This window comes from Mastigoproctus giganteus, chromosome 3, assembly GCF_048544385.1.
Source record: "Mastigoproctus giganteus isolate SK-2022 chromosome 3, ASM4854438v1, whole genome shotgun sequence".
NCBI classification, from domain to species: Eukaryota; Metazoa; Arthropoda; class Arachnida; order Uropygi; family Thelyphonidae; genus Mastigoproctus; species Mastigoproctus giganteus.
In genome coordinates, this window is record NC_143577.1 from 190,345,052 (window position 1) to 190,372,695 (window position 27,644).

The 27,644-nt window shown below is 39.0% G+C and overlaps 2 protein-coding genes across 2 annotated transcripts in view; both read right to left on the reverse strand.

Annotated features, from left to right (window-relative positions):
- The window catches only part of LOC150088512 (cytochrome P450 2J4-like), a 46,663-nt gene extending 33,078 nt beyond the window's left edge, over nucleotides 1-13,585 (reverse strand). Inside the window, exons 1-2 of the mRNA XM_090369547.1 lie at nucleotides 13,300-13,585; nucleotides 3,881-4,005 (exon numbers count right to left, since the gene is read on the reverse strand). Of these exons, the coding sequence (XP_090225673.1) occupies nucleotides 3,881-4,005; nucleotides 13,300-13,511 (337 nt within the window). The 5' untranslated portion in view covers nucleotides 13,512-13,585. The remainder of the gene's footprint in view (nucleotides 1-3,880; nucleotides 4,006-13,299) is intronic.
- A 708-nt stretch (nucleotides 13,586-14,293) lies between these two features.
- LOC150088513 (cytochrome P450 2J4-like) overlaps nucleotides 14,294-27,644 on the reverse strand; it is a 28,375-nt gene continuing 15,024 nt past the window's right edge. Inside the window, exons 7-9 of the mRNA XM_090370204.1 lie at nucleotides 18,233-18,488; nucleotides 16,750-16,937; nucleotides 14,294-14,606 (exon numbers count right to left, since the gene is read on the reverse strand). Of these exons, the coding sequence (XP_090226330.1) occupies nucleotides 14,425-14,606; nucleotides 16,750-16,937; nucleotides 18,233-18,488 (626 nt within the window). The 3' untranslated portion in view covers nucleotides 14,294-14,424. The remainder of the gene's footprint in view (nucleotides 14,607-16,749; nucleotides 16,938-18,232; nucleotides 18,489-27,644) is intronic.

Consider the following 27,644-nt stretch of genomic DNA (forward strand, 5'->3'; position numbering starts at 1 on the left):
TGAGCTGCCTTGTAATTTGAGCCTTTGTTTAAAGGAAGATGAGCTGCTGAAGAAGATGGTTACTTGTGTTCTGGATGCTTCTGCAAAATTTTTATTAATGTCTGCGACTATGGGATGCATATGTAACTGTATTAATCCACATAATATCACAATTTCCAAGTTGTGACATTATGTGGATTAATAGGAGGATTATTAATGTGAATTAATTAATAGTAGGGCCGAATAGAGGGTAAGTATTATGTATCCCATATGTCTCAAGAAATCTTTTCCATGAATCCAGAAAAAATATATATTTCTTCTGGATTCTTTGCTTCTTTTTTTGATCTGCTCTATTACGTTTCTTTTTCCGGAAGTTGGTGGTCACTACATACCTTGAGAGCTCGAAGTACATATGATTTCATTATTTCTATTTTCGTGCAGCAGGGATGGAATAAATCGTACTGGTGAGATCTGTAACAGATGATGAGACCTATATTATTAGGTTTCTGTATTACAAAGCTTCTATAGTGCTGGGTTTTCTGTGGAGGAGAATATCCATGATTTCCCTTTTCCAAGTTGCCACCTGTTGAAAAGCACGGCTGCAGCGATGGGGAGAGGAAGAGGAAATGTCTGTTATTGTAAGAGAGATTAGGTACATTGGACTGTTGCTGAGGAGAGGGTAGCCCTAGCCCAGTCTCTGGTTGATATTTATATGGGACTGTGACATCAATTTGAGTGGCCATTGTTCGATTTTTTTGTGCAATATTGCCATAGGTACGTTTGGGTATACTGGGAGCAATTAGTTTTTTTGCTTCTTGACAACTTTGTTTTCAACCTTTTATGTTACGATTTCATCCTCAGTTTTCCATGAATCACATGTCAGAGTACGCAGGAACGTTGCCCTTTCAGTTGGGACAGGTCTTGTCACTACACAATCACTTTGAATATGATCGGAGGGCACGCAGTTTGGACACACCATGTTTCCTATGCATATCGTTTGAGAGTAGTCGTATTTTGGCATCTAGAACATCTCAAGGGATTGTGAGTGGTCTGCCGAATGCGGCAAAGTAACTAATCAATGAGGGTAAGTTTGGGATATTAAAGTTAAGAATAATATTCGTGGCACATGTATTCTTTTAACTTCAATTATATTTTGTTCCCAATACCCTTAGTTATTTCTTCCTTCGTGATTGAACAGTTCCCAGCTAGATATATTTTAGTGTTGCATGGAGAGAAACTTTAACTGGAATTTCAGCTACATTTGTAATTTGCAGCAATGTCTGTGATTTATAGGTTCACTAGTGGGTCTCCTTATTGCATTATCTTAACAGTCTTAGGAGATCCTGCAATACTTTCCAGGGGTTCCCAAATAAGGAGAGGAGATAGATTACATAAAATCTAATCTGAAAATGGTCGTAATATGAGAAAAGCGGGAAAATATGCTGCTGAGGAAACTGTTTTAAACCTCTTGGGTTGAGATTTGTCGTGGTAGTTTCTGACTGAGAGTTTTTCGTTTCGAATGGTGGAAACACTGTAAACCATATTTGATCCTTTCAATCCTTGACAGATTCATTTTCCTGCAAGTAGTCCTTCCTCACCCCGGGAAGAGCAGTGGCTGATATGCCCATGCAAATTAGTAAAGATTAGAAGGTTAACAAGGAAAAAAATATAAAGAAAGGTAGCTTTCCTATTTCTCTCTCTGCAAAAAAATTTGTAAGAAGAGCTTCCATCAAATAAAGAGTTTTTAATGAACATAAACGAACAATAAATTACTAGTCGCTCAGGGGGAAAATCATTCAGTTAAAACACCTATAAATTGCTTAGTCCTAATTCCTTGGCAACCGGAACCAAAAGGATTTTAATAAACATTGAAAATTTAAAATAATTAGCAGTGACTCTGGAAGAACTTCTTAGTAAAAGCGCTGTTAAATCTTTTGTTCACAATTAACTTGGCATTCAGGTCATTTAAAATGGTACTGTTGCCAAGAACACAATCGTATGTATCAGATTTTTAAAATATTACATCATTTATTAATAATACATCATAAAAATGCTTTATCTTATATAGTGCTCAACAAAAATTAACAGAACACGAAAAAAAACGAGTTTTAACTCCTGCAGCTTTTTATGAAATGGGACATAATTTGGTATGGTGGTGTACGACAGAATAATGATGAAACAAGAAGACAGCGAGAAACTTCGGACAGGGACATTTAAAAAGGCTGTATAAAAATTAGCAAAATGATCGCATTACAGAAGTCTATACAAGATGCTCGAAAACATGGGCAGAAAACATCAGTACTGGGTATGATCCCATCCAACGGCTAAATAGGCCCGACAGCGGTTGAACCATTCTCCGATATAAGGTGTTTTTAATATTCTGGGGCAAAAAATCCCATTCTTCCACCAGCCGAAGATAGATCGGCTGGTGGAAGAATGGGATCCTTAGATCAGCGAGGAGATGGCTGTTGGCTTGCATGTGTGCGACGCCCAAGGGTGTCTCCATATGTTCCATCAGATTTCAGTCTGGTGATCGTGCTGGCCATGGCTGTCATTGGATATCTTGAGTTTCAAGATATTCCTCCACCACTTTAGCCCTATGTGTAGTGGCATTGTAGTGCATGAAAAGAAAATCTTAGACAAGAAAAGTTGCGCATAGGGTTCCATGATCTGTTCTCGGTACCTCTGCGCAGTTACAGTACCCTTATCAAAAACGTGAAGAGGGGTGCGGCCCTTAATAATTATTCCACCTTCCACGAGAACACTGCCTCCGCCGTAAGTGTCTCTTTCTCTGACGTTGAAGGGATGGTACTGCAGTCCTCGTTGTCTCCATTTGAAATAATGTATCTGTTTGTAGGCTAAACCAGAACACATCAGAGAACAGAACTGTACCCCGTTTGTCAGGACTCCAAGTCACATGTTTATCATCAGTTTCGACGAGCTGTGCGGGGGTTTGCGGATAAAAGGTTAAATATCACTGACGTCTTTGCATAGAGTCCACTTGAAGTGAGCCTCCTTAAACACAGTCTGGTTGGAAATGTTTTCACCAGTGGCCACAGCAACCTCACGAGACAGTTGATGACAGGACATCATAGGATTCCGTCTTCTTGTTTGAGCCAGATAGCAGTCTGTTCTGGTTGACGTATCCCTAGTAAGATCTTGGCCAGCTCTTCTTGTAATTCACCAGTGGTGTAGTTTGTTTCAACGATAATGTATTTAAAAATTTTTTGACATCAAAACAAGTGTTTCATAGGTAATAATTTTTTTAAATAACGTTGTAAGATATATTTGAAAATAATTTTAATAATTTATATATAACAGTCAAAACAGTTTCGTTCATCAAAATCTGTGCTTCAGTTACTTAGTTTAGATGTGAAATTTAAATATATATACACAATATATTGCTTTGTTCATAATCCATGAATAATTGAAAAAAAATGCATGTTTGTTTTCAAGGAAATATTGATTTGTTCATTAAGCAGTATTAAAATTAAGGTCATTAACATGCTCATTAAGCGCTGTTATAAATCATTGTTCAGATAACATCCCTCATTGAGCACTTTCAAAATAATTTGCGTTTAAACGCTAAATAATATAATATTCTTGAATAATTAATTTCTGGATTAAACTATTGCTTTGCTCATGAATACTTTAAGGATAATTATGTTCAAATACTACCACACGTATTGTGCTCAAATAATAATACTAATTTTTAAAAATATTGTGTTCAAATAATTTTAAAAAAGAAATAAAAATAAAACGCTAATTAATATAAAAAAATTGTTGAGATAATTAAAAAAATAAAATGCCACACATTGTGTTCAAATAATAACAATCATATAACATATCTCTTTATATCATATTTTTTCTGTATTTCTTTTAAACTCCTTTATTTACTTACCGAGTCCATTTGGGACCTTGTAATTAGCTCCTGGGGGCCTATCTAGGAATTCTGTTTTAGGAAGAGTTTCTTTAATTGACTTGAAGTCTGTTAGCACAACTGCAAGAGTTCCACCCAGTCTGAGGCTAAAAAAGAAATGATATCGGTTGAATGTAAGGGAATACGAGGATTGATTTATTTGATTACAATTATATTGGTGCATTAGCAGGTAAGGCTTTTATGCACCAAGAGATGATTATTGAAGTTTAAAAATAAATAAATAAATAAATGCATTCTGGTAATCTTTAAAACAAAGGTCATGAGTCATAAGGATAAAAAGCAATATATGTAAAAAATATATTATCAGTATTTTATATACGTTTATATAAATTAATAAGGTATAAAAATTTATGATTAAAAGCGGTAAACAATTATCCTTAAAATCGATACAACCAATTAAAATGTCTAAAAGTCAAAATGGTGTCGCAACACTCCCACATAGGGATGTTGCTGGCCCTCGGCAAAAATGAATGTGTCAAATAGTAGTAATGGCTAATGATGCAAGAAAACTAGCTTATATACTATCAGCCAAAAATATTACGCAGGTCACCCATTCGTACTCTCCAAGGATTTGTCTAGTTCTTCTTTAAATTTATTCAACACATCCACGACAACAGATAGGAGCATCTTCCTACAATCAACCACCCGCTGGCTAAAGGCAAACTTCCACACATCCTGCAACGATCCTTCCTCAACTTGAATTTATGATCCCTCATGTGTGTAGTCTCAGCAAGCGGAACAATGCCATTAACATTCAGCTTGCCCAGTCCATTCAAGGCTTTAAACACCTCAATCAGATAGCACCGCAGGTGCTTAGTCTCCAGACGCTGATATTTGCAGAACTGAATCCTTTCTAGTTAAGAACACCCGTTTGTTCCTTCATCGGTCTGATTGCCCTTCTCTGCGCTCGTTCCAGGTGCTACATCTTTCCGAAAGTGAGATCTCCAGACCTGTATAAAGTACTCAACATGCGTCCTAACCATGGCTTTATAACGTGATAATCACCGCCTTATCTCTGCTAGCAACGTTTCTGGATATCATTCACAGACCTATGAGATCTCCTCGCAGTACGTCTGCACTGCTCGGGGTAGTTCATCTCTGAATGCACAATTATCCTAGGACTTTTTCAATCTCCACTACCCTCTGCCTATTACCACACTGTTTATAAGTTACTCTGGGTTTACTGAAACCCACATGCAGTACCTTTATCTGATGTAATTTATTTGAACTTTGTCTATCCTACCATTGGGACTTAATCTTGTTGTGCATCATCTGTCTGAATTCTGTATAAGGGACTGACAGCCAATGATTATTAGTAGGAATTGCTGATTTGGCTGCTGCTGCTCCAGCCAAATCATTTCCGCTAATCCTACCCACTATGACCAGGAATAAAACAGAAGTGGATATGAAACTCATATTCATAGAGAGAATGTGTCTTCTGTTTAACCCGAAACAGGACGGGATGAGAACTGTATTCCAGAGTGAATAAAGCCTGTAATACTCTCAAGGAATCGAAATATATCGCTGACCTTAGGTATTGGCAAGTTCTGACGCGGTCTATGGGCAACTCTCTTGATTGCAGCTCTGCAGTGTATATGCTAGATTCAGGGGAAGTCTGATCTGATATAGTGGTGCCCAAAAACACAGCAGCAGAACCTACGTATGATTCTGACTTCGAGCCGTCAGTACAAAATGGCAAGAATTCGGAATGATCAGCATAGCGTGGCGAATAGTGCTGCAGGTAGAGGGATGATGGACCAGACATTACAAAATTCTTAAGGCAAAAGTCACTTGATGGAACGTGAGCATCCACAGTGAAAGTGTCTGCTTGGGTAATTGGGCAGCGTTGTCTACTATAATGCTAATCTCTGTAAGTAGGTGTTGGATATGAATACCGAAAGGATGACTGGCAATCTGACGGGCGTTGCACAAATTTTCCCAACGTGGCTCAAAACAGTTGTTCAACTAGGATGGTCTCGTAAAGATTTTTTATTTTTAAAACATACTTTAGAGGACGCTTACGTCGAAGTGATAACCGTGGTTCACTTGCTTCCATATACAGTTTCTGAACAGGAGATATTCCAAATGCTACAGTAGCTACACGGATAACCTGATGATCGAGATGGCAACCACTTATTGGTACATCAGGTAATGCAGATCCCTGAGGCGAGGTTTATCGCATTGTCACCAACAAGCTACCAAAGGAGACAATCCACATGTATTAGGAAAGAACAATCAATAACCTCTTAGACTCGCTCTTCCCACGGGGAAACCAACCTCTGACTCAGGAGATTTTATTGTTGTTTAAGAATTTTAAGACACAGGGACACCAAAAGGCCAAGATGTGCATTTCTAGCCTTATTAATGTAAATCATATTTTGTTAGATTTGTTTATCAAATAGGACTTGCCGAATGAAATGAAACAGTTTGTCTATATTTTCAAAGTTACCTAAATTATGTCTGTTGAAGAGTAAGTGGATTCTGATTATTACATAAACTTTGGAAGCAGAGGAACGTCGGATTTCTGAACAGAGGGGGCATAATAAAAGAATACATTACTGAAAGCTGAGCTTGACATTGAACACAAAAAAGGGGGATTTATATTAGCTCAACAGAATTAACAGAACGAAATGATTTTTCATAAATACTGTATTTTATTGTGAATAGTGTTGCCAAAAGTAAATATTTGATATAATAGGCATCGTGGCATGCAAATATCGCTTGTCCAATAGAAATCGATCCACCATCTTACAGAGCCCCAATTTTTTTTTTTTTTTTGGATTGCGCAGTGCAGTAGCCACACCTCTAAGAAGTCTTGACATGGCGTTGTGAAGCATATTGTAAATTGTTTTGTTCAGCTCTGTACCATTTGCTCTGACGGTTTAGAAAAGTGTCTGATCGTTTTTAAAGGTTAGCGGTGTTGTGTCCAGCTGAGATAATCCTCTTGAAAGGAAGCTCCTTTAGAGGGGGTAGTAAGTGACCAGTTTTTCTTATTTTGTAGTAGTTTTTGATATTTCTTTCTGCCAAGTTTGAATACGAATAATTATTCGTCTTTTCTTATCCATTTTGCTGGTGTCGGTTAGGTCACGCGATTTGCATTTATTCAATTTTCTTAAAGGAATGGAGACTAATTATGGCACAATTCTTTTTTCGAGAAAGGACACTGGAATTTCAGATTAAAACAGTTTGCCCAATTAAAGAGGTAATGCATGTATTGATTCAGGCAGTTTCAGTTCATGAGATAAAAGGATTAAACTCCATCACCGGGGCAGAGTATCAGCTGGTCTCGAAAAGAGCAGAGGCAAGAGAAAAAATTTTGAAAGACTTTTTCCATTCGAAATGTGATGATCAAACCTGCGCAAATTGGTAACATACACAAAATGGTTACTATTAATAGGTTTCCGGCAGAAATGTCCAATAGTCCTGTCGAGAGTTTGGAGCTATGAATCCTAAGGTTGTTAAGGTTCATAGGAAAGCATATGAGGAATGGCCAGGTGTAGAAACGGGTGCAGTGCAAATTCATGTGGACATGAAAACACCCTTCCCAAATATCGCTGATTTGATGGGTCACATGTTATTGATCAATTACCGAGGAGTTCCGAAGGGCCATCCATTATCTCTTATATATATATAAATATATATATTATGCCTGTAAATTGCGTGTGTTCTCTTGTTTTCTGGTCGATTTGTCATTCTAGATGAAAAAAATCCCCAGTTTCTGAGGGAAAACCTTGCTATATACGCCTGAGACCGACTAACTCAGCCACGGAGTGAAAAACGTCCATTAGTTTCTCGCGTCATGGACGGGATTCAACCCCGTCAATCCGACAGAGTCGAATTATGGGCATGTGGCCGTAGATTTGAGTTATGGGAGATGTACAATTAGATTAATCCATGTCTATAATCCAAATTCCACTTTGGGAAGGAAACTGTTTCAAGGATTGGGTAGCTATTTAAGAGGGCTGCAGTGTGCTAAATGGCGGGTGACTGGAACTGCATTCCTGACCCTGTCATGGACAATTTTTTTTGGTGAGGGGAACCTGCATCATGGTACAAGGTCTCTGATATCTGCCTCCCAGGTACACCTGGGAGGTGGATAGAAGAGAGCGTCCCATGCTTCCTGTAGGAACGTTGACTACTAAAATGCGGGGGAAAATATTAAAAGAATGGGAAGTGGGACAATTTTCTTTTGATAATAAATCATTATTGTTAAAATTGAAATTCTTATGATTTTTTACAGTGTTTATAATTGGGATCACAGCTAGGACAATGTGACGATTTTATGGTCCAATACTTCAGTTTTTATGGAGAGGGAAAGACACGAGATAGTACAATTTTTTTTTCAATTTTTCCATGGGAATATGTGGAATAAGTATTCCAAAAATTAAATTGAGATGTAGTAGTAGTAGTCGTAGTAGTGGCATGTGATGCAAGAAAGCAAGTGTATGAGCTTATGCAGCATCAGCCAAAAAAAAAAAAAAAATCACACCATTCCCTCCAAATGCCTGTCCAGTTCCTCCTTAAATTTATTCAAGCTATCAACTTCCACAACGACAGATGGAAGTTTGTTCCAGCAATTAACCACCCGCTGGCTAAAGGCAAATTTCCGCACATCTATTCTACATCTGTCCTTTCTTAATTTGAATTTATGCCCCCTTAGGTTCGTAATCTGAACAAGTGGAAGAATCCCATCAGAATTCAGCGTGCTGAACCCATTCAAGGCCTTATACACCTCAATCAGAGCACCGCGCAGGTGCCTAGTCTCCAGCCACTGCAATTTGCAGAACTTAAGCCTCTCTTGGTAAGAGGATCCCTTCATTCCCCTCACCAATCTTGTTGCCCTTCTCTGTACACGCTCAAGTAAATCTACATTTTTCCTAAAATGAGGCCTCCAGACCTGTACGAAGTACTCAAGGCGTGGCCTGACAACATTGCCTTATACAGAGGGATAATCACCTCTTTTTCCCTGCTAGCAAAATTCCTATATATCATTGATAAAACCACATGACCTGCCCTGGCAGCCTGTCTGCATTGCTCAGAAAACTTCATATCTGCCTGCATTGCTCAGAAAACTTCATATCTGCCTGCACAATTACTCCCAGGTCTTTTTCATTTTCTACCACCTTAAGTGTAGTACCACACAGTTGGTATGTTTCTCTGCGGTTACTTCTACTCATATGCAGTACTTTGCATTTGTCAAGGTTAAACTTCAGTTGCCACTTCTTAGCCCATCTGCCCAAATTATCTAGATCCTGTTGCAGTAGTGCACTGCCATTACTGTCATTAACAACCCTGCCAACCTTTGTATCATCTGCAAACTTCGACATTAAGCCTGATATACCTTCATCAATATCATTGATAAATATACAAAACAACAGTGGACCTAACACCGAACCCTGTGGGACCCCACTAATAACATTAGTCCAAGAAGAGCAGCACCCATTGATTACCACCCTCTGTCTTCTCGCACTTAACCATCCTTTTATCCATTGTAGCAACTTACCCTTAATACCTTTCTGCTCCAATTTGTACAATAGTCTTCCATGCGCAACAGTGTCAAAAGCTTTCCTGAAATCCAAATATATGATATCAAAATTATTTTTTGCATCCAGTTCCTTTGTAACCACATCATAATATCCTATCAAAGTGGTCAGAGAAGACTTTCCCTTAACAAACCCATGCTGTGTCTGAATTATTGCTACAGTCTTGTCTAGATGATCCTGCAATGCATCTTTAACCAGTGACTCCATTATTTTACCCGGAATAGAAGTTAAACTAACTGGTCTGTAATTAGTTGTGTCACCCTTCGATCCCCCTTTGTGAATTGGGGATACATTTGCACATCTCCAGTCCGTGGGAACCTCCCCTGAGTCCAAGGATGCTCTCATAATTATGGCTAAGGGTTTGCTTAGTTGCTTTGCCGCCTCCTTTAATATAACTGGATAGATCCCATCCACCCCAGGTGCTTTTCTTACGTTTAACTTCAACAATTTCTCTTCCACTTTGCTCTCGGTTATTACAAAATCATTAAGTATCCTTAATCATTATAAGAGACTGCTGGACGTGGCTAATATGGCGTAGTGTAATTATTTGTAGCGGTGTATAAAATCTTTTATGGGGTTTAATACAGCCCTCATTAAAGGTGGCAATTTTATAGGGCCAAAAGCCCTTGGGCAAGAAAAATGTTTGCTATATTTTTTAATTACAGAGTCTAAATATCATGTGTTTCCATACGTTATAATTTGCCTCTGTAATTCGAAAATGGAAAAGATTTCGGACTTTTAGGGAGTGTCTATGGGACTTGAAAGAAAATGTCTGCTTCAATGCAATGGTTTTTACAGTTGGAAAAATGGCGTTTAAGATCTGGCAAGTTTCTTAAAAGGTGGAGAGAGCCACCACTTCTGCGCAGTTTGGTTGGAGATGAGGTACATCTAAAATATTGGTTTAAAATGAGAAGAGGCACCTGGATTTTTTATTTCGTTTAATAAAAAAATTCAGTTTCTTTGATAAAGATTCAGATTTCATTGGCCCTGGTGTTTTCATCAATCAGCTCTGTTTAATGTCTAAATTATTATTATTATTTTTTTTTTCATTATATAGGTTTGAATTTTATAGTCCATCTGATTGTTTTTGTTTTTTTTTTCACAAAGAAAGAGGGGTAAACAAAGAAATGACTAGTAGTAGAAGGGGTGAGCTTCAACTCAGAGCACACGGCAATAAACAATAACAACGGGAACAGGTAGCAGCGGCTGTTAGTGAGCACGTGTGAATAATTATGGCTCTGAAAGAACAATACAGCAAAGGACTGAGTTTGTCGGGACATTCCTTTGATCGGTAACATCTGGAGACGGGACGGGTAGTAAATATTTGACAAATGCTCCGATGAGATTTAAGACTGGCGTCTGGCTGTCGGTGATAGCAAGTTTTGGGATCTTAGGAAGTAAAGGTGTTAAGTGAAACAGAAAGATGGCGGCTAACTTCAAAGCAACAGACGGCCTGGGAAAGGAATAGTGGTATTAAAATGGGAGGTTGAATCTAGAGGGGATGGACATAGCATGGGAAACCTACACTACCGAATAGTCGGGATGTAAAATTAAATATTGAAGTACGAGTGGTTAAATTTCTGAGCGAAGGTGGGCCAACGCAAAAGGACGGTACGTAATTTTGATGAACAAAAAGTGAGTGAAAGGGGGGGAGACAGTGCAATAAAATTTACCGAATTAAACGAATTAAAGCACGGGCTATAATTCGGTTAATTTTATTAAAATTTGACTAATTTTGCATTCCACGAACTTCTAAAAATCAACAAAATATAGAAATAAAACGTTTGTTATTTAAAATCGTTCGGTTTTCTTAAGATATAATGCGATTACCCCTAAACGAGGAATGAATACCCCAAACACAAGCATGAGTACTTCGAGATCAAATTTTTAATCTGGCAACTCTATGTTACAGTGACGCTTGTTCGACCATACTTCTCAATTTACACTAAACAGGGACCATGACGAGAGTCCCGTGACGTGTGTTTCGGCCTTAAGTGGTACTAATAAATCTATCAAGAAAAGAAAGGTTCGAGTTGGATCAGATAATTAAAATAATAAGGATGTGTATGAAAATGGCCAAACATTAACCACTATCGCGCGGAATTCAGATGTGGCAACAGTGAACACAATAAAGGAGAAAGAGAGAATACGAGATTGGCACTGGTGAAGGTCAACTGTGATAATAACCAACGGAATACGAAACACATAACCAGTTTTTACAATACAATAACGTGCGTTTTTTCTTCCTTTTGTATTTTCTTTTCTTATCTGCCACTCCGGCTACTTCAGCACTGTCTCCAGATAAAGTTTTTAATTGAACTAATTAAAAAAATAACTATTTTTCTTCATTCTTCTGAGGATATTATGTGGTTTTGTAACTTTAGCTTATCAGAGACATAGCAGCAATATTTTATTAGTCATTCCCGAGTTACGCAAATCTCGACTTATGTAAGAAGTCCTGGAACGTATCTCTTACGTATTCCGGACTTGCGTATTCCCTGTTCGTTTCAGGCGGACATCACTGGAGGGCGCAGGCAGTAGCGTAGCTACCCTTTTTGGGGCACGGAGGCAAAGAAACATGTTCGGGCCCCTACTTAATGAAAATTGCAAAAACAGGAGACAGCTAAAGACGCCGGGCCCTTAAAGGGCCCTGGCCCTGGGGAAATTTCCTTGCCTGCTTACATGGTAGCTACGCCACTGCCTACAGGCCAGGACTGATGATATGAGTTTTATATGTATTTTTGTGTTGTTTTCGCATATCATTAATTAACGTAGTATTGTGTTGGTTGATTGTTGTGTCGGTTGCGTTCTTTTAAAAAAAAAATCTATTTTGTCGTTTTGTGCTTATGCAAAGGGAAATTTTATTGTTCATTGCACGTGTTCATCGACTTTCGTTTCTGTTTAGAAAAATGGTTAGGTTTTTAGCGACTTCGGGAGAGATTCACGCAATTTTTAATCGACTTTCATTTGTGTTTAAAATAAATAAAAATAAATAAATAAACTTTCTGTTTATACTCCGGGACGACCAAACGGTCAGAGGAGTTCACAAGATAGATAGAATACAAGAAACAGCACCGTATTCAGTAGTCACGGGCTTGAACCCCGGTCACTCAAGTCACGTGTACTTATGCACCCGCGCGCCTGACCACTAGGCCACGGCGGTTTAGTGAAAAACGGTTAGGTTTTTAGGTTACCTTTTTACGCGACTTCGAGAGGTGTTCAGCAAAAACTGGTCGTTTGCTGCGTCATGTTAGTTTTTGTTTCTTGTTTTGGAAAAAAATTACTGTTTTTGTTAATTTTCTTAATTTTAACTCTGACTTGTTATGTTGCATGACATTGGCTTCCCGGAATAAATTGCATTTAAATGCATTTAGTTGATGCTACCAAAAAATTGCCTTTTATTTTGTTGTTTTTCAGCTCCGACATACTGTTATGGCGCGTGACATCCACCACACGCAGTCGTCGAAGAAGATGGGGAACGCAGTGAGTGGGCGGAGTTACGAACCGTACGTCACCCCTTTTCCCCCTCTTCTTCACGGCGCCATTTCTTAAGGGGTACCGTTATCTGGACTATTACCCGTAAATTACATATTGATATAAGTACAGTATTAATACTCAAAAAAATTAAAGTGAATTATATTTTAATATCCTCACACCATTCTAAATTGTTATTGATATAATTAACTAAGCATTGACTGACCATTACGTGCTACTTGTAAATTCACTCACTTGTGTTCTGGCATATTTACCATAGTTGTGATTTCAGTGTTTGAAAATTTGGTGACCTATAATAAACGCTGGTATCCACGTTCTTTCGTACGCTTCTGTCTTACTTACCTGAAAACACTTCCGTACACTTTGGAAAGTTCAGCGAACTGGACTGTTGGGTTTTTGTCCAAATATGGCAAATACCCTACAATGGGTAAGCCCCTTGGCCCAGGAGGAATGTTTCTCTTTCGCCTAAACGCATTTTGTAACCAATAGGACACGAGTAAAGCCACAAATGTCAAGAGCAACGTCTGCTGAAACGAAGATAGATATTCCAGCATCACCGCAAAGTTAATCGTTTCCAACAGTACTGAATAACCAACCTCACTTCCTGCCTACAGTTCTCACTCTGAGTGGCAAGTGACCTCGAATATGAGGAGGTAAAGTTGGCGTTATTTCGGTACTACAGCTACAATGTTTTGATTGCATTCAAGGACATTTCACTAAATGATTCTATTAAGCATGTTCCATTCTTTCGAAACCCACTTCTGGGGGAGGAGTCTGTAGAAATCACGCAAAGAATTAACTCGAGAATCGTTATCTGTAATTAGAATGATGTAAGTTCAAGGGTTGAATGACAACACTTGGATATTACCCGAGATTTTTAAAAATGTTTCTCATATTTACGAGGCACGGCTTTATATCATGAAGTTAAGGATTTTGTAGGGACAATATTAGACGAATAAGAAGTTATTACGTCTACTTTTGTTTACCTTCCTACTCCTCTCAGTAAAGCTTATAATATAACTGATTACAATCGCTTCATAGGTTTTAGAAATTTACCGTAATATTTTAAACAAATATTATAAGAAATGTATTGAAAATCTATCTACAGATTCAAGAAGTTAGCTCAACAAATTGAAGGATAAATCAATAGAAACTACAGATTCAAAATATTGAAGTGGTTTCTAGGTTATTCTCAACTTTCTGTTATTTATTTCAGTGAATAAATGTTTAAGCTCTCTTCTTTTATTACAGTATTTAAATACGATGTCCCATTATCTCCGGAGTATTATGAAGAAAGCTTTAATCACTCAAAGTACCATTAATGACAGCAGAGAAATTAATCAAACATAATCACTTCAAACAGTGAAGAAACTAATTCTAAAAGCAACAAAATAGATATTTCCGTATCATCAAAGACTATGAGAGCCTATCATACGCACAAATTATTATAATGAGATTAACTTCTTCCTATTCTCTTGTAATAAAGCGTAATTTCTGCTTCCGAGGTGAAAGAAATAGTTCACAATTCTCTGGAGAGAGATCTGTCTTTGCCCCTTCAGGTGGCATCACTTTGTAATGCTGGACGATGGATGCGGTCATAAGAAAGATACTGTTCATTGCTAGTGTTTCTCCTGGACAGTTTCTTCTACCTAAAGAGAGAAAGAAACGAAAAATATTAACTATACAACATCTATCCTATTTTCAGCGGTTAGAGCAATACAGAGCATTTGCATATATAAAAAAAGAAACATTTTATATACTAAGATTTGCATATATTTTTAGTAGTGAATATCCACGTATATACACTACCCTACCATTAATATCGGGACACCTGACTTTAGACAAAAAAAGAGCTTTTATTGTGTCATTTAATATTTTGTGCTGAAACCTTTTGCTTTTATGACAGCTTTCAATCTTCGCGGCATACTCTCAACCAGCTTTTTATAAATGTCACATGATATGTTCTTCCACTCGCCCTTTAACGCAGCCACCAGTTCGGCCTCGTTCTTTGGTACGTCGGGTACGTGCGTGTCATTCTTGACGTGCCAAACGATCCAATACAGCTCAAAGATGCTCGATAGGGTTCAGATCAGGACTCAGGGCTGACCAATCCGACTTTTCCACACCCATGTCCTCGAACCACTCTGTTACGACCCAAGCTGGGTAATGTGTGGATATGTCTTATGTAAGCGGACCCTAAACGTTAGTTCAACTTCGCCATGGTTCTTTGTGATGATATATAAACTCTCTACAATGGCCAGAAATGGGTGTAGTGCTGTTTTTGCAGGTGGGTTGTTTAGTTGTTTCCGGCCACTTATCTACTAGGAACCAGCAATCACCCGGAAGGTTGCGTCCCAGTACCCGTCCAAGCCACGAGGAGACGGGCCACTACTGCACACGTACTGAATTAAATATATTATTACCAGCACCCATAGCCAGAAGCGTAAGTCGTATGGCTGCAGCCCATATTCGTCATATATTCGCGTACGGTGACGAAGACCGCAAATATATATGTAAAGAAAGGCTCCTGAAGATAAAGAATGTCGTGGTTACATTCCTGGACAATCAAACAGGCTTCGTCAAACCAGTTCTTGCCCGCTGTCTATTTAATTGCACTGTAGGTACGTCTGATGTTATTAAAAAAAAAAAAAAAACAGAACTATTATAAGAAAGAGTCTGAACGTAGATTGTTATTGATGTGTTCCCTCATGATTTATTTTCGTACGTTCAATTTCAACTGTCTCAATATAATCTGAACAGAGAGGATCTCACAGTATGTTTATAGTCTCGATTTCTTCTTCTTTTCAAGTTATTAGCTCCTCCACTTTTTATTACAGTCGATAAATATGTGCCCTCCACCTGCCAGTGCCCGTAGGACAGTTTTATGAGCCCAGTACTGTGATGAGCGTCCATATGAAAGACACTTGAAACACAATAGTAAATTTCTTGAACTTATAGGAAGAAAACCCAGGAAAATTCTATCATTTTGTAAAATGCATTTTAAGGTTATTGGAGAAAATCCCATAACTCGATTTCTAAACCTCTTGGATCCAGAACTGAATGGGAATTTACCTCATCCTTGACTTCCTCTGGAAACCATGGTTTTTGAAATTCTAATCATACACGTCTTCAACAATGTCTTCTTTCCAGTAATCTTTAGGCACGTCGTAAACGAGGATAGTTATGTTTGACAGTTTAGGCTTTTCATGTAGTAATCGTGCCGTTGAAACGGAATCCATATATACAATTTGAAATGTCCGAGGAACTAACATTTCAATCAGAACTCCGTTGTTCCTAATGGAACGTGTAGTTCTGATTCTGACGTTGATGACGTTCTTTTTTTTAAAGGCTCAGCGACAGAGTTTTTGACCTTCTGATTTGATGTCAGAGAAGAGGATCACAAGCCCTCAAAATTAAGAGATTATTAAAAATTCTAGTTGGTATATTCAGTAGTTGTGAAGAAATATCTTCAGACTTAAGAGGATATAAAAGGTGAACGCATTGTGCGGCTATTTACAGAAGGGTGGCTAGAAGATCCTTTCAGTCAGAATGATCAAGGAACGGAATATACTTTGATCATGATCAACAATTTACATATGTTCCGTGTCTTTATCCAGATCCCTAAGTGTGCTGGTATTTGTTCGTATTTGCATTCCATTCAGCCTTGTCTTAAGCCGCTCATTCTCATATCATTTCTATGATATCCCATGAGCTGTAATATATCAAATGCAGAATTAAACAGGTCAATTTAATGAAATAATACTTAATTAGAGATTTATTTTTTGTACATACCAACAGAAAAAGGAATGTAGGTGTCTGGTTTGGTAACACCTTTTCCGTCTTCAGTCAAGAATCTCTCCGGAATAAACTGGTCGGGTTTATCCCAGAGCTTCGGATCATTGTGAACTGTTTGAAAAACGGGTATAATGATAGTCCCTTTTGGAATGTCGTAACCAGCAATTGTTGAATTTTCCGAAGCCCTAAATAAGAGAGAAAGTAATTTCATTGAAAATCACAATGAAGCAAACCTTGCATGCACAATTAATATCTTCATGACATGGATCGCGTATGAAGGATTTGTTAATGTTTTTATAAATTTATATTGCTTTTAAAGCAATCCTTAAATTTACTATAAAATCATTAAAATGAACAAAATTAAGCCTGCTAAGTCATTTATTTCCAATAAGAAAAGTTTATTTGCACTTTTTTTCATGATAGACTAAACAAAATGAATCAAATATAAGTACAATTCACCTGCTAAATGCAGCGTGCTGCCTAACCCGAAATCAACATTCCAGTTCTTAAAAGTGGTCGTACTCTGGACAGGCTACTGAAGCCATCGATGTCCACGTCTTTAAACCAAATCAATCCATCCTGTTTCTGCAATAGGGTAAAGGTAATCTGCAGTCATTATCAATTCACTGCAGGATGGAAGCCTCCTCAACAATTCATGTTGAAGGTAATGGACCAAAATGTGCCACGCTGGTCCAGTACATATTAACCGTATTTGGCTAACCGGGACTTGAACTCCGGTTGTGCAATATGATATAGTAAAACTGAATTGTGCAATATCATGCTGAAACAAAAAGGGTTCCTTCTAGCCATATTGCAAGAACAGTGATATTGTCCAGAATGCTAATATGTCGCGTGGCATGCATTATTCCATGAACTATGACTAATAATAAACTGAGAAACAACCCGAGACGATGACATAACCTTTTCCAAACTTCAATGTTGGGATGACAGCCTGGTAAGTGAAGTTCACTGGAAAACTCTATAAATCCGTTCGGAAAACGGCGTACCATGGTTCCTTTTTCCATAATAAAACTACCCATCTTCCTAGATACCAATTACGATGGGTTTTTAATTGGAAAGTAAGATCATCTTATAAATGAAATTGTCCCGTTCTGTATCTTCTACCGTGAGATCCCGGTCTCCTTTAAACTATAAAAATGTGCCTTACAAAAATGTTAATAATATAATTATCAATTTAATAAGTAATAAAATTAATGAAGTATCTGCTAAATTTAAGAACCTAAAATTAAATTTATTATTTAAATCATTTGTATAAATTATTATAAGTGACAATTTCGTTGCATATGAAGACCATGTTTTAGTTAAGGACTTTATATGGATCTGTTTGTTTATTCCCTACTTATTCAGTTAAAACCCACATTTATCTATCTTTCTGATGCTAATAATTGTATTTTCATACATTTTATGATATACTATATTTTCCATTTCACGCTTTATTCATAAAAACACTGATGCTTACAATCTAAGATCACTTATAGGAACTATAGCTCTGAATCTCTGGGCTTCCTGAATCACTGCCAACGTGTAGGGCATGTTCTTCCTGTCATCCAAGCAAACCGGCCTTGCTTTTCCGGCTACATCCTCCACTTCTCTCAAAATACGTTCTTGAACTTCAGGATAGGCAGATAATATGAGCATCATCCAATTTAATGACAAACTACTGGTAAGTATTCCTGCAGGAACGTACAGTTGAACATTTCCTTTCAGCTTAGTAACTAAAACAAAAAAAAAAAAAAACATTAAAGTAAAAATTTCAGAAAATAGTTTATAGGTGATTGTTTAAATTTAAACTGATGAAAAATTTCTATTAATATTCCTTCATGATAAAGAAATGGTATCCCGAGTATTGTGTTGTATTTTTGTTTTATTGTTTTGAAACAAGGCTATGTTTCACTAAAAGCACAGTGTGGAAGTGATGACACCGAGAGGAATCCCCCTCGTAAAAGATAACTATGAATAATATTAGTGTGACCCATCCGCTGACGAGCTATTATTACTTCTTGTTGTCGAATTGAACTGACTTGAACGCCATCGTTCAAGATTTGGGTTGATACTTCGAAGCTTATTGTTAAGTTGATTTTGCCAGTTAACTGCCACTGAGACATGGATTTTTCTTCGATTATTGAGCTATTGTCTTGATGTGAGACTTTTCACTTGTCATCGGAGATGAGTAAGTAAGTCACTGGCCTTTCAGTCAATCACATCCACAAGGATGTGATTGCAGTTAGGGGGGTATTCAGACATAGATCTAATTTTATACGCATAACGTAATATAGGTTGTCTTCTGGTAGAGGGGGGGGGGTTCATGAGTCTCATTATATAGACTATGTATTGGCGATGCGATATGCTCCTGGAGCAATTTGTATTGTACTACGATGAATAGGATCAAGCCAGCGGAGAACCCTAGGTCTTGCTGAGCTACACACTGGTGCTGCGTAGTCAAGTAGAAAACTAATATGAATCCTGACACTCTAAATTCTTCTTCTGGGGTCCCTACCAAAAAAGGTACACTGAGTGATCACTAAATTATGACCACCTACCTAATACTTCGTAGATCCTCCTTTTTCCCTCAGTACAGCAGTTATCCGTCGTGGCATTGATTCAACAAGATGGAGGAAGCGTTCCAGAGGTATGGCCAACCAAGCTGTGTGTGTGTGTAATCCGGTCAGCAATGCAGGTATGGAGATGATTCGTGTATCCAGACGCCTGACATGCCTTTCCATAGTGTCCCACAGGTGCTCTATGGAAATGATATCCGGGGAGAGTTTGGAGGCCAATCGATGTGCTGGAAGTCAGAACTGTGTTCCTCAAACCATTCCTGCACAACAAGTGCCGGATGGCTCGGCGCATTGTCATCTTGGAAGACACAATCGCCATTCGGGAAAAAGTGTAACATAACGGAGTGTACACAGTCAGCAAGCAGTTGACGATAGCGGAAACTGCTTGCTGACTGTGGTCCACATGCACCAGAGGTCCAAGTTCCTGCCAGTGAATATGCCCCACACCATACAACTGCCTCCACCGGCCTGCACTTTTGATACATTGTATGATGGATGAAGAGCCTCATGTTGTTAACGCCAAAACCGTATACGACCATCCACTGTGTGGAGTAAATAACGTGACTCATCCGACTAGTACACCTCCTTCCAGTCTTCTAACGTCCAACTTGCATTCTCTTTGCACCAGCGAGTGTTTTACGCCGATGAGCCTTTATTAGGAGAGGATGTCGTAGGGGCCGTCTGCTGGTATAGCCCATATGTGCGAGCGGGCAACGCATGGTCATGACAGATATTGTTCCGAGTTGGCCCATGTTGTATTTGGTAGTCAACTCTTCAACAGTGCTTCGCCTGTACGAGTCGTTGGAACCGGCGTTCACCTCTAACATCAACCTTTCGCTGACCTTTGCAGTTTTGCCGTCGGGTCGTTGTTTGACCATTTTGACGCCAGTCCTGGTACACTTTAACAAAGGCAGCTCTCGAACACCCCACCATTTCAGCCATTCGGGAAATCGAGGCACCAGCTCGTCGAGCTCCCACAATCTTTCCTTTATCAAAGTCCGATAAATCTTTCCTTTTACCCATTTTGCTCATAGTTTTACTACCTACTGAACCACTGACACATTATCTATGCTTCTTAGTCGACTAACTGCGCACTCTCCTACCTCAAGTGGTCAACGAGTCTCATTCAGTTTTCATAAGGGTGGTCGTAATTCAGTGATCTCTCAGTGTATATACTAATGACTAAGAAAGTGCCATGTTAGCAAAAAGACCTAGAACCGAAGATACATCAGGTCCACTCCACGATACCTAATTTTACGTTCCACCAGTGAAACTACAAGAGCAAAAATGTTGCCCTTATTCATCCAGTAGTGTTTGGAAGGGCTAGCAAGTTCATTCAACTCGTTGAAACATGTTCATTCTGGTGACATCCTCGTTGAGACTAAAACTAATAGGCACTCGGAAAAGCTCCTTCGAGAAAATTCTATTTGGATATATAAACTGTAGTAACACCCCCAAAAGATCCTGAACTAATCCCGAGATGTAATCTCCAAACGAGGCATTCTTGAAGTGTCTGAGAAGGAAATCTGTTCAGAGTTAAAAAGCTGATAAGTGACGACTACAAAGCGAATGTATGTACATAGGGATGGGTCTTGACCCCACTAGAAACCTCATCTTGCCATTTAAAACACTACTACACTACTATCTTCTAATGGATTAAGGCTGTTTATGTGAACTGCATAGTATATTCCGCTTGAAGCACTGGTTAAGGCACTTTCATAAATGACTTGCAGTGGTACCCTAGCATGACAAATGTAGTGCAAAAGACAATGAGATTACACCATGTAAAGCGCCAAAACCTACGTGCAATTAACTCCAGTTAGAGAGGCGAGCACCCTGCCTACTCTGGAGGTTGCTATCGGTGGAAGAAAGAAAAGGAAATGCAAAGATTAAAGGCGGATCTGAACATTTCCTACCAGAAGGCCAGAAATGCAGATATATCGTTAAGTAGCATTAAGGCAACATATGTTGAAAAGGTTGCCAAGAAATGTTCAATTAGGACTCAAATGGAAATAACTAGAACAAAAAATCAGTCAGCTGCCACTCCAATAACGGTACCGCCTAGTGCCCCATAATTACAAAATTGAGCATTAAAGTAACAGTACAGAAAATTGAACCGCCCACGCAAGGGAAGGAGAAATGGATATCGAAACCAAGGAGTTACCTGACGAAATATCCTTGGAACTCTTTGCGGGGCAGCCCTTGTGGGTAGCATAGTTTAACATTGACAAATGCAAGGTACTGCGTATGAGTAGCAGTAACCCCAGAGTAACATACCAACTGTGCGGTACTACACTCAGTGAAGTGGAGAATGTTAGACCTGGGGTTAGTGCAGTCAGATATGAAGTTTTCTGAGCACTGCAAACAGGCAGCAAGAGTAGCCCATGGGGTGTCGTCAGTGATATATAGGAATTTTTCTAGCAAGGATAAGGAGGTGATTATTCCCTTGTATAAGGCAATGTTCAGGCCACACCTTGAGTATTGCAAACAGGTCTGGAGGCTTAATTTTAGGAATATGTAGAGCTGCTAGAACGAGTACAGAGGAGGGAAACTTGATTAGCGAGTGGAACAAAGGGTTTCTCTTACTAAGAAAGGCACAAGTTCTGCAAATTTCAGTGTCTGAAGACCAAACACCTGCGAGGTGATCTGCTTGAGGTGTATACAAGGCCTTGAATTGTTTGAGCAAACTGATGGGATGCGATTTTTCCTCTTGCTCAGATTACGCACCTGAGGGGGCATAAATTCAAATTGAGGAAACGCAGTTGTAGAATAGATGTGTGGAAATTTGCCTTTAGGCAGAAGGTGGTTGATTGCTGGAACAATCTTCCATTTGTCGTTGTGGAAGTTGACAGCTTAAATAAATTCAAGGCGGAACTAGACCAACATTTGGAGTGAAATGGTGGGTGAACTGGGAGAAGGTTTTTTGCTGATGCTGTATAAGCTTGCTTTATTGCATCATATGCTAATATGCTCACTTACAATGACCTCTCCCTCTTAAAATTGGGACAAGTATCTTCTTCCACACGCCTACCCGTACGTTTTCTGCCATTGATCTTTCTATCTGCTTCTCTTCTCTCCTCCATTCATTTACTTGGGAGATGGAGGAGAACCAGAATGGAAGCGATCGCTTCCCCGTGATAACCACCCTAATTTCTGGGTGACAATATCTTACTGTTAGGTTATCGTAGTGTAAGATTGATCAGGTTGGCTGGAATGCCTTTCAACATCTGGCAAATTTTGTTATCAGGGCAGTTAGTCCGGAGCTTATCGATGATGCAGTTATCACAGAAATGTTGACCATGCAGCTGCAATTTCAATCCCAAAAACTTCCGCCCGATTTCCACATTATCCCAGACCATGGTTTAATGCAGATTACACAGCAGGAAAAACGGTTCAAAACAAAGCGTGGTAGATATTCTACCACGGCTGACCTTATAGCTTTTAAACGTGCTCGAGCCAAAGTACGCTACATTTTACCGTCAGAGTCAAAAGGAACCGTGGATCCGTTTCACATCTATTCTCCAAACGACTAGCGCTAAGGTAGTCTGGTAAAAAATCCGGAAAATAAAGGAAACATGCACAGCACCCCCGTCATTGGTCCTGGAATGTAATGGATGTACTATTTCAGACTTGACTGCAATAGCTAATGTTCTTGGAGAAACATTTTCTAACGTCTTAGCAGCTCCATCTTACTCTTCAGAGTTTCTGGTCCTTAACTTAAAATTGAAAAAGGGGCCTTGACTTTTACCTCCATGGGTGTTTACCCTTATGTGAGCCCATTAATATCCACTGGCTGCAAATAGCTCTCACCCTTACGAAGGCTAGCGTCATTGGACCAGACGATATCTATTATGAAATTATTAATTATCTTTCATCAAAATCCATGGTGGACCATCTGCTCTTTCTATACAACAGAATTTTCATTTAAGAGCAGTTTCCGGACACCTGGCGCAAGGCAACTATTCTTGCCTTTGCTAAACCAGGAAAAGATCTTAAATTTCCAAAAAAAATGTCGTCCTATTGTTCTAATTAGCTGGTTGTACAAAATATTGGAGAGAATGATCAACACTCGTATTTTATTGTACTTAAAATCGAATGACCTTTCCTCCAGCGGTTTCCCAAGGAACAGATAAACTTAGAACGAATTAATTACAGGATGACCTCAACTAATACGATTAATTCGTCCCGCGAGCGCATCGCCCAAAACGGAAACGCGTTAGTCGAATATAATAATCAATAGGAACAATTATAATTGGTCCTTGACCTTCAGGAATGTCTATAAAGAATTTTAAATAACTTTGTTGACTGTATACCATGTAAAAAGTAATGAAAATAATTATGTAATTAAATGTTTATTGCATGAAACAGCGGTTCCCAAACTGTGCGCGGCGGAATATTTTAAATTTTCGAGGGAAACGCAGCGCGAACTACTAGCTCGAGGTAGTTCACAGTTTCAACATTTCTATTAAGTTATTTGGACCTAACTACTTAATAAACGGAACTGTTAGGTATTTCTTTTGGTCTAGGTGCGCCATGAAAAAATTACTGAGACACTAAGGGTGCCGTGACCCGAGAAAGTTTGGGAACCTCTGACATAAAATACACAATGAAGAAACAATTTGTTACGGAAATTTTTGAACAGAGTCGTTTGAACAGTGTTGACTTTCTCTTGTCATCAATCAATTTCCGATAGCCGGCAACAATCTCAATTTTTATTAAAAACATCTTATCTCTTCGGTTTTGCCAAGTTCGAGTAGCATCCACACTCTCTCTCTCCCTCGGTTCTTTTGCTAAGGAGAAGGAGTACCGCAAGGATCTGTCTTCAGTGTTACGCTCATTGCCATTAAAGTAAACTCTGTTACTGAACAACTTCCTCCAACTGTAAAACCGTATGTCGATGACTTCAGTACAAATTTGTATATTTTTTCAATTATGCAACATGAGGTTTATTGACAGATGACTTCAACAATCCGTTGGCCGTCTTAACAACTGGGAGCAATGGCTAATGATTTCAGGTTCTCACCGGAGGAGGCGTTATTGTCGCAAACATAACCCTCACCCTGAACCTGAAAAAAACACCATTCTAGAAGAAGCAGCAGACGCAAAAGTCTTGGAACTCATTTGACAGAAAGCTGAATCATCTATTTGGTATTCGCGCCCAGAGCTACTCAGACATCTCACGTATGAGTGGGGTAAATTCACGCAGAAATCCAGAGATTAATTGAAGGAATTTAGCTACTAAATACTTGTAAATAAACCCATTCTTCGTAACAGCTCTATTGGCCACAAATGTTCTGAACAACAATCTTACATCTAATAACTTATCTTCATGGCATTGCTTGTATAGGGAGATCTGGACTCCGCTTTACCGCCATGATGATACCGTTCTGCAAGGGTAGGGATGATGTATGCACTTATGCAGACGATATTAAGATCCTAACACCCATCCAACCGTCCATGAACAATAGGGCATTGTGTGAGCAGATTAATAATAAGCTTCTGAACTTATTCGTGTACTTGGACAAATTTGGCTTGGCCCTAAATCCGCAGAAGACTGTAATCATGGTGTACTCGCTCAAAAAATCGCTCGTACACCAGAAACTTAATGGCAAACCAATCCCAGTTGTTGAGTAACATTTGATACGAAACTTACGTTCAAGTCTCATATTAACCTGATTGTAAAGAAAATGAACTATTTACGTTGGGCAACAAAACAGCACCTCTTGCACGTGAAACAGACTACAACAACCGCATGATATTTAAGAACCACAGTGTATTCGGCCATTTTGTATGGCGCCGATTTGTGGGCGTCAGCCACCCCTACCCACATTAGGAGAATATATGCGAGTGAATTCTGGCTGCTGAAGTGGGCAAACCATAAGCACCACCTCCCTCAACAGTTAAGGACCACTCAGCTCTCTGAACAGCTTAAACTGCAGCGTTTAAACTGGAAACGATTAATAACCACAATCAAAATGATGACTGGCACGATATCATCACCACGCTTCTGGCAGCTTTGTGAGTGGCACATCCCGCCATCTGCATTAAGAGGTACAAAATCCTTGAGAATGAAGACCAACAGACTGAAGGTGGCCGACAGGTTTATACCCGCCAGTGCGTTAGAATCAATTCAGTTCCTAACACATATCGGAATTGACCTACGAAGGCTCATAGAAGATTCGAAATATAGGAAACAAAGCGCAGTGTGGTTCGCTGAGGCTACTGTTGCCTAGTAATTGTGTGAATTTCTGTCAAGAACTGTGTACGCAAGTGAATAATGTATATCTCGAACAATTCAGTGGCTGTGATGTTAAGATGACATTGTATTACAATTGCCAGGACTCTAGACAGAAATGTAGTGAAGAGTAATGCAGTTTAAATGTCATCTTTTCGTCTATATTTAACTTTTCTTGTATATTTTAGACATTCTTTTATTCATATTTTATGGTAATCCCCTGGCATTTTCTGCCGTGGATGGAATTTGTCACTTACCAATGTACACCTATATTTTAAATTTGGCAGGACAAATAAAGATTTATTTATTTATTAGATTTCCAATAAGGAGATTCAGTTTACTGGTTGCCAAGGTTGCAAAGCAGGATTAAAGCTGCGTTAGTTTGGGGAAAGGGGGTTTTCTCATTAATCCTCAGTTGGAGTATGAAGTGAAAACTCGATTGTCCATTGATAATGGACAAACTCCTGCAGTAAGTTATAGTATAGTTAATTGAGTTCTCTCTGGTTGTAGATTTTATCGAGAATATTTTCTTAAAATTAAGGTGTTTTTTTTTTACGATTTATAATGCTTGATCATATCTGGAAAGAAATTGTGAAAGACGTTTGCCATCCTGTTAAGTAGTTTCGGAATTCCATAACTTATCGCTGCAGGTAGATAGGTAGAAGTTATGATTCTCCACATTTTCTTACCTTGGCCTAGTTAGTTTCGACCCAGTGTTGTACGTTTCTGATATTGAAAACCGGGGATTCTCATCCAAAAAAGACAGAGTATAGGCAATTTTCAGATACGATACATCTACGCTTCACAGACCTTCTTTATTGCAAAAAGCACACAAAAACCCAATAATCTTATCAGAGAATCGTGTTCAGGAGTTGAAATTTTGGGAAACTTTTTGTGCCTTGTTTTTTCATAACTTTGTTTTCTTCAATATCTTATGTAATACTGTTCTTTTTATAACAAAAAAAAAATAAACAAACATTATATAAGAGATTCGGTGTAGTAAAAAAATAATATACAGTATCCAAAATGACTTGAAATACACTGTGCTGCCACATGATTAGGTGCACACAAATGGTTTGTCCTACGACGTTTCAAGTCACATGACCACAGTTGTGGATATAAATGCAACAGAACTACCTTTCTAGTGTCAGTTAAGCGTACAAACTGTAGCAAGAATGGGGAAAAGGAGTGATCTAACCGACTTCGAACGTAGCATGGTAGTAGGTGCATGACGTGCTGGAGAAAGCATCTCTGAAACGTCAGTTCTCCTGAACTTTTCATGCACCACAGTTTCAAGGGTGTATCGAGAATGGTGCAACAGCAGAAAACAACCTCTCAATGGCACTCCTGTGGAAGAGAATCGCTTGTTGATGAGAGAGGTCAGAGGAGGATGGCTAGAATTCTGCAATCAAACAGACGGTCCACAATGTCGCACATCACGTCAGAATACAACCCTGGTGCGCAGAACAAAATATCGCAACAGACCACCAGATGCACTTTCTTGCGAATGGGCTACAATAGCTGACCGCCACATCGCGTACCTTTGCCACCAGTGAAGAACAAGAGAGCACGCTTCCTGTGGGCACAGCATCACCAACACTGGACTATCCAGGATTGGAAAACAGTTGCTTGGTCTGACGAGTCGAAGTTCCTGGTGCATCATGTTGATGGAAGGCTCAGAATTTGCTGAAAACAATATGAATCCATGGACCAGTCATGTCTGACGACTAGTGTGCAAGGTGTGGGGTAGTCTTATGGTGTGGGGAATGTTTTCTTGGCACAAGTTGGGTCCATTGATACCCATAGATTCACGTCTGAATGCCACATCATACCTAAACATCGTTGCTGACCAAGTGTATCCGTTCATGTTGACAGTTTATCCTCAGTCAGATGGTTACTTCCAGCAGGACAATGCGCCGGTGCCGGTGCACAAAGCCCGAATCACTATAGAATGGTTCCCGGAAGATGACAATGACTTTTCTTTGCTGCATTGGCCCACTCAATCCGTGGATCTCAATCCTATTGAACATCTTTGGGATCAGCTGGAAAGGGCTGTTCGTTGCAGGCATACACCTCTG